This window comes from Eleginops maclovinus, chromosome 21, assembly GCF_036324505.1.
Source record: "Eleginops maclovinus isolate JMC-PN-2008 ecotype Puerto Natales chromosome 21, JC_Emac_rtc_rv5, whole genome shotgun sequence".
NCBI classification, from domain to species: domain Eukaryota; kingdom Metazoa; phylum Chordata; class Actinopteri; order Perciformes; family Eleginopidae; genus Eleginops; species Eleginops maclovinus.
In genome coordinates, this window is record NC_086369.1 from 11,229,622 (window position 1) to 11,245,592 (window position 15,971).

Consider the following 15,971-nt stretch of genomic DNA (forward strand, 5'->3'; position numbering starts at 1 on the left):
AAATTGTCATCCAAACTGTCTAATACAACAGTTACTGGGATGCAAATGTTGTATCAGCAAGTAATAATGGCAGCATTGGAAAAGAAAATGTGCAAGGCAGCACTCACTCAAGAATCTCCTCGATTTAATATAGGCTGTTTTAACACGCTGTGACCTCAAACTCTAAACACACCGAACATGAAGAAGGAGGAAATGAAAAAGAGGGAATGAGGGTGAATGATGTTGAACTATGAATAATTAAGTGTAAAGAAAAGCTTTGGTACACATTGCAGTGAGTTATTACAGGGGGGTTAACGGTCTTTTCCACAGATCAGCCGTTGTTTGCTGCCTTGTTTGAGCAGGTGGGCCGGGGGCTCATCTGATGCGTCATGGGAGCAGTGTAGAGCTAGACGGGGGTGCTTTCCATTTCATTTTAATTGGAAGGTGAAGTTCTTGGATAAGGGGGAGAAAGAAAGCCATTTGGGGCGAGTCCTCGCTTTTAGCCAGGGCTAAATGAAGAGGGCCGTGTGGAGATGAGGGGCCTGTGGAGGGCCGGTAATGAAGAGAGGTCCCAAAAGACTCCGGCACAGCCACAGTAATCTAGTGGGCAAGAAAGGAGGGGCAGGGTGTGGGTGTAAGAGTTTAAGGAAAGAAAAAGGATGTAGGGCCGCAATTACAGTTGAACAACCGTGTAAATATTCAATTATAACAAACAAATGTATGTATTTGTTTGCATACATTACGGCTCTGAGTGTAATGAGCATATTAGTAACAAGATATTGATTGATACAAGCAGTGTGCCGAGTTGAAGACAATTCACTTGCTAAATACGACAAGTGATTGCAATCACTGAGATAAGAGGACAGGAAAACCATCAGTGCCACAACAAACAAGACAGATCGAAGCTTGGATAGGCAATTTGCAGCATGTAAACAATGTGCATGTGAACACACAAACATAAAATACTCTAACCGAGCACTCCCAGGGTACCCATAGGCACACTAACATATCAAGCTATCGGTTCATATTTCGACCAATCATATGACAACATCAGCAGGACTCTCATATTCAAATCCAACAGACACACATGAAGTCCAACGCGCAAAGCAATTGTTTCTGTGCTCCACTGTTTTCTAAAATGGAAAAGGTTGTCAGCATGGTTCTGGTGGAAATCGTGATTACATGAGGGAATACAGAGTATGTTGTGATGGAGCTTGGCAGGGGTGCGATTCTACACAACAACTCTCATGGCCTTTGTGTCAGAGACCGTAAAGAGGAGAGAATTCCGATGGAAAACCGCTCTGCAGGAAGAAGCGCAGCTATTTTCAGAGATGCTCCTTGCCAGAATGACTCCATTCAAAATTCAATGCAGGCATCCGACCTTGAGACGCTCAAAGGATTATATCCGCGATTTAGCATGTTTTAAGGTGGAAGAGTTTCAAAATTATTCATAAACGCTAGATTTTTCTATGTTTTTAGAAATCCAATGTGTTCATTTGTTTCCCTGAAATGTGAGGATTAAAACGAGATGGAAATAGGTCATCTATCACTGAGAACATTACGGTACCTTGATGAAAGTTTCAGTGTGCTTTTTATAAGAGGCTACTCGAGCGTGGTATCATTTGTCTTCTAGGTTGTCTTTAGGATGTTGCTAACCTCTACTGGTTCCCTTAATAAAAGATGATACCAAATTCATATCATTTTCCCTTTTTTCTTCAGTTCTGAGGATCTGGCCACATAGCAAGTCAAGGCAAAGTTTAACAAGTGATTGCTGCTGATATCTGAGCATCCCGTCTTTGCTATGATTATATACGGTGTGGCAAATGTAACGTTCACCATCATACTGTAATGAAGGTAATTAAACATCTGATGATGAAACTGTGTATCTGGCTTACTTATATTCATTTTTTTCTGACAGGCATCTATTTTCCAAAGTGGAATACAACAAATGACCTGAAAAGTAATGTTCAAGGACACTTTAATATAACTGAAGGCATTTGATGGACACGAACACAAGGTCTACTCTTAATAATAATATGGCAGTATGACCTTTACAACCATCATGCTTCCAGATCTAGTTTAGTTCCTGTAGGCTTTCTCTATCAACTGTTGCCGCAAAGCTGGACAAAAATGGTGCACAATCAAGAACCGAGCAATAGCTAAATTAAACCTAATAACACCTCTTTCTGGTGCAGCTCAAAGTGGTTGGCTACCATGACTACATCTGTAAAGGAGGAACAGAAATGGACTGATTGGGCCACTACCATTTCTCTTCTCCTCACACTCTCTTTACAGGCTTTCTATCCCTCCATCAACTTGGCTCTGAAATGAAACCACCTCATTCCTGTCCGTTCACATCCAACTGTGACTGCTTTTGTTTTACGGCCCATGCAAATGAAACGGGTCTCTCTTCATGCGGGATGGTGAAGCAGCCCGTTCTCATGTTTCTCTGTGGCACCGAGATGTGGATGTTTACTGTAGGCTGGGGCCTTATTACATTCCTTCAGCAACTTAAAAGCATTGGCCCCTGATGGGACCTATAAAAAAAGTGAGAAAAGCCTATTGTGACAATGGACCTTATTGTGTCAGAGTAGCCTCATTGGGCACTCGGCAGGGAGTGGAATTGTGTGGCATATTAAAAAAAGAGAGGGTGAAAAAGTAGGAAGAAATCAAATAAATAGGAGTGAATGACTTTGCACTGTGGGAAATCTGGCGCTGTCAATCATCAAAGTCCATCTGGAGCCTTAGTGCCGGGCATAAAAAGAACTTTGTATCCGTGGCTCGATCACACTATACTTTCATTGGTCTCTATATCTTTGTTTTTCTTTTCTCTTTTTGAAGGACCATTTACCAACTTCACCTTGCCTGAATATTTGCCAAGCTCCCCCTACGAAATATAAAGCGCTTCCCTCCAAAGCTAAGACATGTCCCCTCTGAAGAAACTAATTAGATTTGACTATAAATGTACGAAGATAAGCACAAAAACCATTTGGAAAAAACAGTGTTCAAAATGTGCATCTACCTCGCCCGCTTTGTTCTCTGCGGGCCACGCTGGTTCGGCTCCATGCTGGCGGCCCCGTTTTATTCCCTGAAGTCATTATTGTCTTCAGCTAAGGTGCCCCTGCTCCCTGTGATTTGTGGGTAATGAGCTGGCACCCCCCTGCCTGTGTTCAATTATTCTCATTGAGAAAGTGATTTCTCACTCCACGGAGCAAATCGGAGAAGGGGAAAGCGTGAACTCTAATTAAGAATTAACACGTTCACAACCAGCAGCGCGGAGAGGGATAGCCACCCTGTTACCGTAGAGAGCATGTAAGGGTGGACAGAGAAAAGACGAGAAGGACAGACGAGTGACGGAAACTGATTTTTCACCTGTCCTTAGAAAACCCTGTTCACATCCACTTGTGTTTAGAGTTTTAAAGTGAGAATAAAAAAAAGGATAGGAACAAAACTTGTCAAAAAAAAGGTGATGTTTTTACAACCAAAGCACAGACAGCCTTGCTGAAGGGCTGTTCGCAATGATGGGGTGAACGTGCGTGAGGGAACGACATCTGAGCCGTAATTAGGCACGGACTGAGGAAGCCAAAAGAGAGGCAAGTGAAAAAGACAAGTGCAAACTTTGGAGAGAAAAATCTAAATGAGAGATGAAGAGCAAGCGCAGCTCGGTGACTACTAATGACCTGACAGCAGGAACACGAAGGGACAGAGAAAGAAAGACAGCTTCAGCACCAAAAGGAAGGAAAAAACGAGTACCTTTACATTAGAAACTTTGCAGATAAAGGAAGATAATATGAACTGTAAACATTCATTCATAAGCAATATAAGATATTTTTCTCTGGAAAAGGAAAAATGGATACGTCTTTGAATATAAATGTTCAAAATGTGAAAGATGACACAAAAAGCTTATTGGAGCATCGAAAATATGCGCTATCGACCTAAAGTTAAATTGTAATCCAAACTTTCTCGTCACACACACACGTCCAAACACAGCCTGCAGTGCAAGACAGGTTAAACATTTTCAGCTGATAGAGAAAGTTGGCAGCCTCCAAAACATGTCTGCCGCCTTCTGTTCATACAAGATAAGAGAGGAAACGTGATTTGCACAATCGTCAAGGAAGTAAGAAAGGCAGAGAGAGAAAGAACACGAAGAAGGGCAAGAACAAATACAATATATCTTGCTAAGGGGGGGGAGAGAAAAGGGCAATGTACACGAAACTTTGTTATGAAACAAAAGACAATGATAGCTTTGTTTTGTTCTTCTTCTTTAAAAAGGGGCTGATTCCCGATTCTGAGCAGATCAACATTTTTTGGGCTTTGTCTCCCTTCCAGTCCCCAGCCGGCAACCTGCTCACATGCTGTCCTTGGGAACTACACTTGTCTGCTGTGTTATGTGCCTGGGATTAAGTTGTGAAAGTTGTTTTGAATTGTTAAGCACTCATTTCTATCATTCTCATTCTCTGTCAGTCCAGGAGTGTCTGTGTGTGTGTGTGTGTGTGTGTGTGTGTGTGTGTGTGTGTGTGTGTGTGTGTGTGTGTGTGTGTGTGTGTGTGTGTGTGTGTGTGTGTGTGTTTGTGAAGGTGAGAGGGGAGTCTGTCTGAATGCTAAAAGGCACAAAGAAACAAGTGAGAAAAGCTTCTGGGCAGAAAAGCCGGTAGATGATTAACTGTCGTGTACTTAATATAAATCACACACACACACACACACACACACACATTAAGGTTCAGAGTGATTATCAATGCCGTTAATTTCTTACAAAGATGTTAAGTTAATAATGAGATGTTAAATAGCATTATTTTATAATTGCTCATTTGCAACACATTTTCCCTGCTGCGGAATAAACTAAATGACACTACCAACTGTGTGTGTGTGTGTGTGTGTGTGTGTGTGTGTGTGTGTGTGTGTGTGTGTGTGTGTGTGTGTGTGTGTGTGTGTGTGTGTGTGTGTGTGTGTGTGTGTGTGTGTGTGTGTGTGTGTGTGCGTGCGTGCGGTACCTGCCCTGAGAATCACATAAAATATGTAATGTATTTTGCTGCTTCAGGCCCTGTTCATGAGTGAACACACAGCTTATGTTGAAAATATATTGTGGTAAAACTTCTCTAAACAAAGTTAGGAAATAGCTGGAAATCTTTTAGAATTTAATACTTAAAATATGGGATTCCGCATTATTACATTCCCAAAATATCGTCCATAGTGATAGTATAGATACATGGATGCATTAAAAGCTTTTTCATTTTTAAAAATATGAATGGTTCTGAAAGGTTAAGAACTTTTAATCCCCTCACCAACAACAGGTTGGGTAAACCAATAAGCACTACACATCAGTGCAATGCTGAAGGCTAACTGCCGAAGCCCGCTTAAAGGTGAATAGAGACGGTGACCAGTACTAAATGATGCTTGAAAAGCAGTGCAGCCCTTAGGAGGAGTGTTAAGAGAGAAAACCCTGCTCTGGTTCGTCAGGGGTCAGGAAGTTCGGGCAGGGGTTCAGCGGAGATGACTAATTAATAGTGGGGAGGTCACTGGGCTACATTGTTCCCACTCAGGACCCAGGCTGGACTGGAGCCCCTCTGGTGAGCTGCCATTTACAAAGGACTCACACAGGAGCAAAACGGGTCCACCATGTAATCCTTTTTAAAAAATGTATATTAAATTGAATAAATTAATTGTTTTTTTTTTAGGAAACGCTTAAATAGAGGTAAGATGTTTCCACTTACTGAAAGAAACTTGATGTAATCACTGGTTTTATACATAGTAGCAATGAGCGAGCAGACAGGAAAAAAAGAGACACTGGAATTGTGCTACAAACAGATGATACTTAATAGTGTAAAACAGAACGGGAGTATTTTACTGGGCAGGCTCACTGGACAGCAGTTTGAAAAGACATGTCGAGTACATCTGGCAGGACTGGCTTCCTATGTTCAGGGAGAATTACAAAAGAGGTCCTGGTTGAGTGCAAGGTCCTCTCTGCAGACACAGGACACCACAACGATACTGTACTACCCTGGAATGTGTGTTTCTTTTACATTGCACACAACAAAACCCCATACCTGCTCTTTATCAAACATCAGCCCGGATGTATGAAATGCACGCACACTGCAAGAAACACATGGCTCTGGGGAGAAGGAAAAAAAACAGGGTACTTCTCTAACCTTACCAATCCACTGTATGTGTCTCCAGGTCATTTGGAGAGACAAAGACAAGGGGAGACTGAGTTTTCTGTCCATGCTCAACTGCTCTATTGCCCGCAGCTCGCCTCAGGGTCTGCAGACTGTGTGGGCTTTATAAACAAGCTAGTCAGGAGAGCAGACTAGGTTAAATAACCACAGCAGCGCTAAAAAAAAAGAACCGACCAACCTAAGGGTTGTCCAAAGTGTCCTAGATGCTTGCCACTGTAATCACTGTTGTTATAATACAATGAGTGAAGCAAAGTTACAGTTGTGGCTTGACAATTTGGAAGTATATTAACAATAAAAACCAAACTGTTACAAGGTGTTTCTTTTTTATGAATGTATTTCCTGTGTTTTATTTGCAGCCATTAATTGTGCAAAAGCCTAGATGCAGAGTAAAACAACCGTTTGTTTCTAACCAAAGTGAGAGATGGCGAAAGAAATGTGAGAAAAATAACATTTTGTCAGCAAATGTTGTTTGTTTGGTGAGAGATCCTTTGTGCGAGAATATGAAAGGAAAGGAGTGTGTTCACACTGCTCTCAATCCGGCTTGAAGTTGAACAAACTCCTCTCCTTTTAACATGTTGGCGAGATGATTTCACTGGGCAGCTCGCCTCTTTGTTTTCCTTCAAAACTTGCCAAACAAGGTGTCTCATTTAGACAACAAAGCTATGGAGGCACTCCGACAGTTGAAGGTCTTATCAAAGATGTCTGATCAGACTCAGACATGTTTTTGACTGTTATGTAATGCTTTACGGTTTTTCTCTGTCTCTAAATGTCTCCTTTTAATGTTGTATGTGCATGACTGTTTGAAACAGACTTCTAAAACAGTACGTGGAAAGCCAACCAAAACCAACATGTGAGCCATTTTGATGGGTAAAATCCCTCTGTGATTGACAGCTGGAGTCTTTCCCGCCTCTGGTACAGCTCATAATACTCTAGTCCCTCATCAAGGCTGCGAGACATTACAGTGGAGAGGCACTCAGCCAGATCCCAATATGCCGAGCGGGAAGGACCATTAGCATTCATCAATGGGATAATAGGCCAACGTTAATGTCAGTTGTTTATATAAAGAATAACTCATAAGGCCTTGGCGTATTGGCTGATAGAGCAAGCTTTTGTCCACGCCACATTTGGCAGCCTAAGTGTGTGCAAGTGTGGAAGGGTGGCGAGAGATTGAAAGGCTAGAGTGCCAAGTCTCAGATGGAATATTTGACACTAAAGTGAATTTATTGACTGGCTAGATAAATATAAGACAATGCAGGTATACTTCCACATTTAACTGGAGGGGCGAGACAGCCTTGTGATCAGTGTGTATGCTGAACATCTGCATAGGAAAAGGATTGCGAAACAAAAAAACTAAAACAAAACACTGCTTTTTAGAAACTCATCATAAAATATTTCAAAATGTCTTGTTTTTAAAGTTTCATAATAGAATTTAGGTTCAAGTGGACTAATGTAAACGACCCTAACCCTCACCCACAATAAGTCGGTTTGCATCTTAACCTATTCAAGTTGTCTAAGGTAAGATAAACATTTCTACCAAACCACTCCTGCTTCTGCAGTTGTCCTGCATCCCAGATTTAAATCCCTCACTGGGGTTTATAACATCTGGGTTTCAGGAGGTGACGACAGAATCACGGCTTGTGTAGTTAACGTCATCCAACTTCAACAACATCTCTGGTATTTTAAGCACGGAAGTCAATGTCGTTCTAGTCTGCCTGGCTTCACATTCTTAATTTATAGCAGGGGGTGGGAAGGCCTGCTTAAATATAAATGGTTAAGTGAAGCACTTTATGAGTGTTGCAAATGTGGACAGGCACAAAAGAGCTGCTAACCAACATCAGCCGTTAAAAGAAGAACATTTGATGTCAGAAGAAATGCCTAAAAACCTAAGGTGGTGTACAGCGTGATTCAAGAAGGGGTGTATGCATGAAGCTTAGGAAAGCGTAGCAGACACTTATATACACATGACACACTGTTATATAAAGTAAAGAATGCATTAGTAGTTTTCATCTGTCGGAGAGTGTGTGATCCGTAACTGTTCTTTGTTATTGCTGTTATCTTCACTCATAAAGCATACCATTAAAGTACAAGAGATTATCCATGATAAACAAACAGCTACTAATTGGTGTGATTTTCCTAAAACCTTAGCGGGTATGTGTGTGGCTTTGTATTTGTGTGTGCGTGTGTACACTCATTATCTCCGCCTGCGCTTTAGGAGTGATCACAATTCTTTTTAATTAACCCACGCTGTGCATTCTTATCTTCCGATTCTATTATGCTGTGCTGCCCGTCCATCAAACAGACAAAGAAGACGAAATATGTAAGGGTCATGTGTGGGAGGAGAAGGCAGCGATCAAGCCTGAGATACAGTGAGTTAAAGCGAAAACAACAACTGGCTATCAAGGTGCCCCTGTGAAACTATCCCTGTGTCGCCTCTAATGAGCGGATTTGTGTTGTGTGAATCCTCTTAGTCATACAGCCGTCAGATTAGAACGGCTCAGGTAGCAGAGAATGAGCCACCGTGTGGATGCTACGCTCACACTGTGGCACTCCTGCTGTTATTCATTAAATGTTTACATAGTGGTGTCGTTGGTGACTCCTGCAATTAAATTATACTGTGATACTGTGTGAGGTATTCAGGTTTTAGCCGGGAAACCTTACAGTAATCTTTGATTTAATTTGAGTAAATGCCTTTTTTTCCCCCATATGTCGTTTTTAGACCGATTAAACCATTTCGACTGCAACTAACAAAGCAATTAAATACAACTGATATAGACACACCTCAATAGTAGGTGGTTTACTACTGAGACATCCCCCTGCTACCTTTGGGAACATTTTGATTTAGGTCATTTTAAATTCGTACTGAGGATTTTATCATCTGAACGTCTGAACTAAATATTTTCAAAATGCCAACAAGTCACGTAAAATGTACCACTATCACATCTCATTTTCAAAATCAAAATGTATCTACTAAATTGGGGGTTAAAAAGTAACATTTTTAGACCAAGTGCTACAACCATTTAGCCATATAAACATTAGCCTGTATCAAGGCTTGATTATATTTGAGGGGTTGATTTGATTCTAACTTATGTCTGTACAAAATATATGTGGTGTCAGTTTGGGTGTTTTTACTGCTACTAGGCTACTGCAGTAGCTTCACATGACCCAAACACAGTAATAAAAGAACTTGCTTTCATTAGATCTCGTTTTCCTAACAGACTGTCTAGCCACATACAAATACTGTAAGAGTATGAAAACATTTCTTCAAAGAAAATCAATGACTCACAACCTTGGTGAGGTTCATTTTCAGTTACACTAGAAGGAGAGACAGACAAACCGCATGAAACCCACAGCATGTCAACTCTTTTTCATTCGGACTCTATTTTTATTCACTCTATAACTTGTGCATTTGCTTTACTCTTCTTTTCCGTATGTCATGTTTCTCACCCACTGCTCTTTGTCATAACCAGTACAAAGGAGAGGCAATGAAACACCTCCTACTAAGGTTAGAGTAAGTATGTGCGGTAGTGACGGGCGGAGACTGACAGACATAACTTGGAGAAAGCCTCTTCACGTCGAGCTCAGTGTGTCTGACACTCTCAAGGTCATCTCTGCTCTCCCAGCAGAGAGCCTCTGTCACTTTTAATAACTTTTAAAGGGAACGTTTTTTCTCACTCCAACAGAGCGAGGAGTACAGGGACCAGCTGAGAGTGAGACAATCACAAAGTGCCGACAGAGCCAGGAGGTGTGAAGTGAGGAGACACCCCTGCAATGACTAAAAGCGTACGCTGTTACTCTATAATAAGTATCGCATAGAACAAAAGTATGAAGTCTGGTTTCAAACCTCTTACTTTGTTTCAAGTTGGCTGGGGCAGTGAGGAGTCAGTATGGTTGAAATCACTACCATTTTTTATCTGTCACTACTCGGCTTGCCAATGATACAACAACATGACAGCAGTGTTTGATTTTGACACAATGCAGCATATGTTTGCAGATGCAGTGAGAGAAACAGGGGCCAGCCATGCTAAGACATTACATCTACTCCTGCTACTCATGCTATATTATGCTTCTCTGGATGTCTGTCTCTGCGATCTGGCATTTGTTTTATGTTACCGACACTGGACATCTGACTTTTGGATAACCCTCACCTTATTAGCTAGGGTTTTCTTGTGTTTGAACTTAAAGAAATGACCCTATATTTTTGTATGAAGTCAATCTCAATACCTGTTCCTGCCTGTCAAGCCATCGGTCCACAATCGGATGGTTGGCGCTCAGGGAGGATCGAGTCATTTCTCTTTGGAACTGAGTGGTCCAGCCATTAGCATCACGAGGAAGACTCCGATAAGCGTGGCCTCCTCTACCCTATAGAAAAGGAAGAGGAGGAGAGATTTACCATCACATCCTTTCTCCATTTTTCTGGACAGTTTTTTCTATGCTTTCTCTAGCATCTGGATGACAGACGTTTTGTAGTTGATGTGAGTTAGGATATCTTGGACTTGTGCCACACACCAACGCAATGATTTCATTCAAGTCTTACTCTATTCGACCCTCACCCCTGACCCTTCCCCACAGCTAAACCTGAGCTGCTAGTAAGAGGCCTATTACAATAAGACGGCCAAAGCTGAGCTCTTCAATTACATAAAAAAGCACGTTCCAACATGCTACTGCCAAGGTAATGTCAAACACCCACAGACTTCAGCAGACGTATTACAACAGCCACAAGCACAAAAACTCACAAAAGCACATTAGATTACATTCCAGACATGCTAGCCTTGCCATCGAAATCACAGCACTTGAATGACCTTGTGGCTATTGGAATAAATATGAAAGCAAACTCATATTAAGAAAAACGCGGGAGAACGACTCACCAGGATACACTAACAGCATAAGAATGATTAAAGGTCTAATGATTTAAGAAACAGCAGTTGAGGAGTGAGAAGGACAGAAACAGAAGTTTTGATTTCCTTTAACGAGACATCACACAACAAAAGAACACAGACAAAAGTTCAAAAAGAAGAATTCCGAAGTGGCATGTTGCAGGATTAAAGGGAGTATGACAGGCAGTCGAAAAGTTGAACAAAGGCAAATTAAAACAAGTAATGTTCAGCGGGTGATAAAATATCAGCAAACAATAATTAAAAAAAGGAGTGAAAGAGAACAGTGGAGAGATCCTTATCCCCTGAATGCTAAAACAAGCCATGTGTGTTTTAGTGCTATTGAATGTGGCGTGACGGGGCCTGAGGAAGCACTGCAGACAGGACTGTAAAACTCAGCCGGACACGTGGGCTCTGCTGAGACGGCCCCAGATAGCCATCATGGCTCGAGTCCCCGACATGCAGCAGGGCGCGACAATGGACCCCTTTCCACAAACTTTTACGACACATCAGATCGTAAAATGCGGAGAAACCCAGATACCAGAGAGGTAGCAGTAAATCAACGGGCTCATAACTACTACCTACTCCCTTTATTTGCTGTGCAAAGTGCAAAGAACCAAGAGTATGAGGTATTGAAAAGCCATTTGGAGATGTGATGAGTTTACAGTGCTAGCCGGTGACTTAGGACTCCTGTTGGCTTATAATAAGGAGATATTACTCGGCCTTAACTGGACTCACAGGGAATTGGTCAAAATAATGCTGGCTGTATAAAGGAAATTACCCCAGACTATGGGTAGAAGCTATAGTGTATGGCTTGAATCCATACAGTCTTTTGGCTATGCTAACCACTGAAGAGCAATGTTTAGCGCCAAGACATAAATATCGAAGTCAATGCTGACTAATACATTCTACATCTGTTGTTGATTGCATAAAAAATGACTTTATCTTGAGCTGACTGTGAATATAAGACAGTGGGGTGTATGGGAAGGAGTCACAAGGAGGATTTTGAGGACTAAGACTCCCTTTTTTATTGAAAAGAAAGTAGCCCGGTCCAAAGCTGAATAAAAACGACGTCTCCCAGTGCTAGCTCATTACTTTGCAAACAAGCCCCCAGCCACAATAAATGATTTTAATTGGTCCGATTTAGATGAATTATCACCTACAGATGCGATGCCAGACGTAAATTGGAAATGAGAACATTGCATTAAATTCAGCTTTATTTTCAAACTTCATTCATGTTTGGAAACCCATCTTTAAAATACCTCTCTGGCATCCCATTCAACAGAAATCAGCCAGACATGAGCGTCTTTGAAATAAAATAAAATACATCTATTCTTTCGGAGCATTTTATAAAAGAATGATGTTTTACATCTTATCAGTGGTGCAATGTGCAATCAGTTGTGTATATTCTAATGTTGAACTTGGGTATGTACACTTTACAACACACACACACACTGCTAATCACATGGTACAAAGAAACCAACCGCTCATATACTGAACACATGAGCCACAGGGCAGAGCAGCAGAAGGCCCGAAAGGAGTCAGAAGGAGCATGTATTTCCACCTGTTCTGCTTCCTTTGTGTTTTCTTCATGTTTCTTCCTTTGTGTTTTTCAGCAAACAAGCTCAAACTGAAAAAACAATACTTGCACATATTTGCTTAGTATAGGCTGGCCGAAAGGAAAAAAAGCGATCCTGACAAGATGAAATTTCACCTCTCCCTGCCCTCTGCTGTGGAGTGTGCCATTACATTGTTGAAGCTCTGACAACTAAAGTGTCTTTAAATGGGATTATCAGACAATGCTTCCAGACACACTAATAATGTAAAGGTTTGCCGTGTCACGTCCCAAGCACTCAATCATCTCCCTTTTTTTAACCTTCCTGTTTGAATGGAAAACATATCTATTTCCCAGCTAGATGTAAAGGTCTGTCAGCACCGTGTCGAGGCAGACATTTTGAGAAGTTAATTGGCTTCCTTTTTCTTTTGGAAGCAGCAGGGAGGTTGTACCTGAGCTACGCTGGTTTTTACAGATTTATAATCAGAGGCTTAAAAAAGCTCAGAAAGGTGAATTTCCGAACAAAGGGAAAGTGTTTAACAATCTCTGCTCGTCTCTTTTGAAGACAAAGAAGGGTGTTATCAGAAGGAACTAGTTTCAGTTAAAGACTATCTATGCCGCCGCTGGATATCTGCAAGCAGGGCAGCGAAGATTTCATATCTAACGGTTGTTACTTTGATTTAGGGTGCAAAGGAGAGACGGAATGAAAATGAGGGAAGAAGGAAAGTTAAAAACAGACCGACTGCTGGAGGTAGAAAGATTTCAGAGCACATCTCCCTGACATTATAATTGATGCAGCTCTAGTATATCTGTGGGACTAGAAAAAAAAACTGCTGGGAAAGAATTTGTTTAAATTGGTATATAGTACTTTACAGTGCGATATAGAATTGTGCTTTAATAAGCCCGTGCCTTATTAACAAGATTTATGTGTTACCTTTCGCTCCAGGCTGCCTGTGCCGGCGATTGCGCTTGGTTTGTGCTTGTGCTTTTGTAAACCAACCGAGGTGGACCATCGTGCTGGGTTCTTTCTGGACGGTTCCTCTGGACCAACCGGGACTTCGCCTGGAACTAGGTCAGCCAGAGAGGGATCACTGCTGCGACGGACATGGAGAGGCATGCCTGTGGAGGGGAAGGTGGGGGACAAAGTAAGAGAATGTAAAAAATATAGTGGGCACAGTGAGGATAATAGCGTTACAGCAACACAACCACGTGCTGTTTTATTCACTTATGAGTAGATCACATTCCGCTGCAGTGTTCTAACTGTGGCACATTTCTGGGCCCACTGTACTGTCTGGTAACCATAAGACCCTTAAAGTACCTCAGCGACTACACTAAACTGTACGTCCACTGAGCCATGGGAAGTGGTGGATATAAATACTTTTGTTACCATGTATGGTATATTGAGCCCAAATGGAAACATTGTAGGCCTACACATTAAGTCTGAGAAGTTTGGCTTGGCTTGAGTCCTGCAGTAGTGACATTAATAGACTGCACAGATCATTTTAGCTGAAAAATGACCCAAACAGCATTATAAAATATGAGTATGAGAGAAAACGATATGAATATTTATCCAACCCCTTGCTCATCCTGGCCATAAAAACAATTTCAATCTTAATTGGAGCACCATATGTCACGATCTGACTCTCAAGATAAGAGTCATTCTCACATACTGCACTTCTGAGTGACACCGGGATTAAATCCAGGTCTCACTACCATAAATTGCACCGGAAACAGGTCTATGTTACAGCTGCCACACTGACCAAACTACAAATAAATCTTGGTAATAAGGTTGTCACATTTGACCAAAGCTGCCAAAACCAGTAGAGGGAATGAAGTTACTCCACACCGTACACTCCTGCTGAAACACTCAGTGCGAAATCCTGCTGATGTCTGTTACACCTTAAGTTTATCTGTGAGCAGTGGTATGAATCATCTGGATTTTCCCAAAAGACCATATGGATTCGTTTATATCATTCGAGCAGCCTGCACGTTACACCCATAATTATGCAAATACTTGGGTAACCACCTGTCATCCATCGGCAGATCATGGCAGAGAGCATATGCCGGTGCTAAGCTTCCATCTGATACACCGAAGACATGTCTTAGTGCTGGAAGCTTCGCATTATAATCAAGGCTTACGCTGCGTGCGTATTTAATACTGTGACAAGACTAGGGAGATTTTATTGCAACTGTAAGTGTTTCTTACAACTGCCTGCAGGGTACACGGGAATGGAGATGTTATAATTATGTGACTGAATCCCCAGAAAAGGTGGGATCAACATATGTTTGCCACCGCCTTTATGCTCTAGACTTCAATATTTTTTGAAACAATTATTTTTGGGAGAAATATCTCAACTGACCTCTCATGCCTTTCACTAATTGACTTGTAGCAGTGTACCTAGTTTTAGTACAACGATGTTCCTGCATACCTAAACAATGACCCTTTAGCATGATGTTATTGCCTGAAGAACAGCAGCTTGGTATCTTGGAAATCCCATCCACACCGGGCGATTCAGCACCTCCAATTTATGTTCAGGGCCAACGATCAGTGGACTTGTAGTTACAGTGCCCTTTATGTAGCAGGATGAAAGTAGGTGTGTTGAGATTGTGTGGAGGTTGAATATACAGCACATTTGACATTTACCTTGAGACCAGAGTTTGTGACCCATCAGTCATGTATAATTAACCTTTCCCATTCTATTAACCCTTACCACAAACTTGACCTACAACTTAACCAATTTTTGCACGTGCCTAACCGTAGCCGTGCCTTATCAATAAATTACCTGAGCCCATTTCTTTCCATAACCTAACCCATATAGTACAGAATTGCACAAAGAGAGAGAATTATTTTAAAATGCTTCCTTTGGAAGTAAATAAAAAGGTTGTCATGGCAAGAGTAGAGTACTTGAAACCACTAATACATTCTTCTTGGGAGAACGGTCTCTGGAATAGAGTTGGCCACTGAACAGCACTAGCAATCCACAGTCAGGCCAATGTAAAACACTTCACTGTATGTCAAAGTCACCACAGCGCCCTCCTCCCGCTACGTACAGGAAGATTGCATAAGCAAATGGATGTATGACATCTCAAAACTTCTAGGAACTCAAGCTCATAAAACTTTATTTCTCATGAGGGAGTCATTGCCGCAAGTGAAGTTACACTAGAGTAACAGGTTGCTTTTAAAATCACACTTTCACAGTAGCTTAACAACTCTGTGTTAGAAGTTTGATCGTCCTTCTACCCAAACCACTCTGCTGACAAAGTCATAGCACCAAAACTCCCCAGCAGCTTTCAATATGTATTATTTTCCTCTGCTACAAAATGTTTTTCATTGTCTATGCCTGTTGTCTGTAGTTTTCTTAAAGGAGGTTTGAAATTGAGTAAAGAAATCCC

The 15,971-nt window shown here is 41.5% G+C and overlaps 1 protein-coding gene across 1 annotated transcript in view; it reads right to left on the reverse strand.

Annotated features, from left to right (window-relative positions):
• The window catches only part of LOC134884130 (partitioning defective 3 homolog), a 278,180-nt gene that overhangs the window by 161,022 nt on the left and 101,187 nt on the right, over positions 1 to 15,971 (reverse strand). Inside the window, 2 exon segments of the mRNA XM_063912802.1 lie at positions 10,374 to 10,511; positions 13,513 to 13,697. Coding sequence (XP_063768872.1) covers positions 10,374 to 10,511; positions 13,513 to 13,697 — 323 coding nt within the window.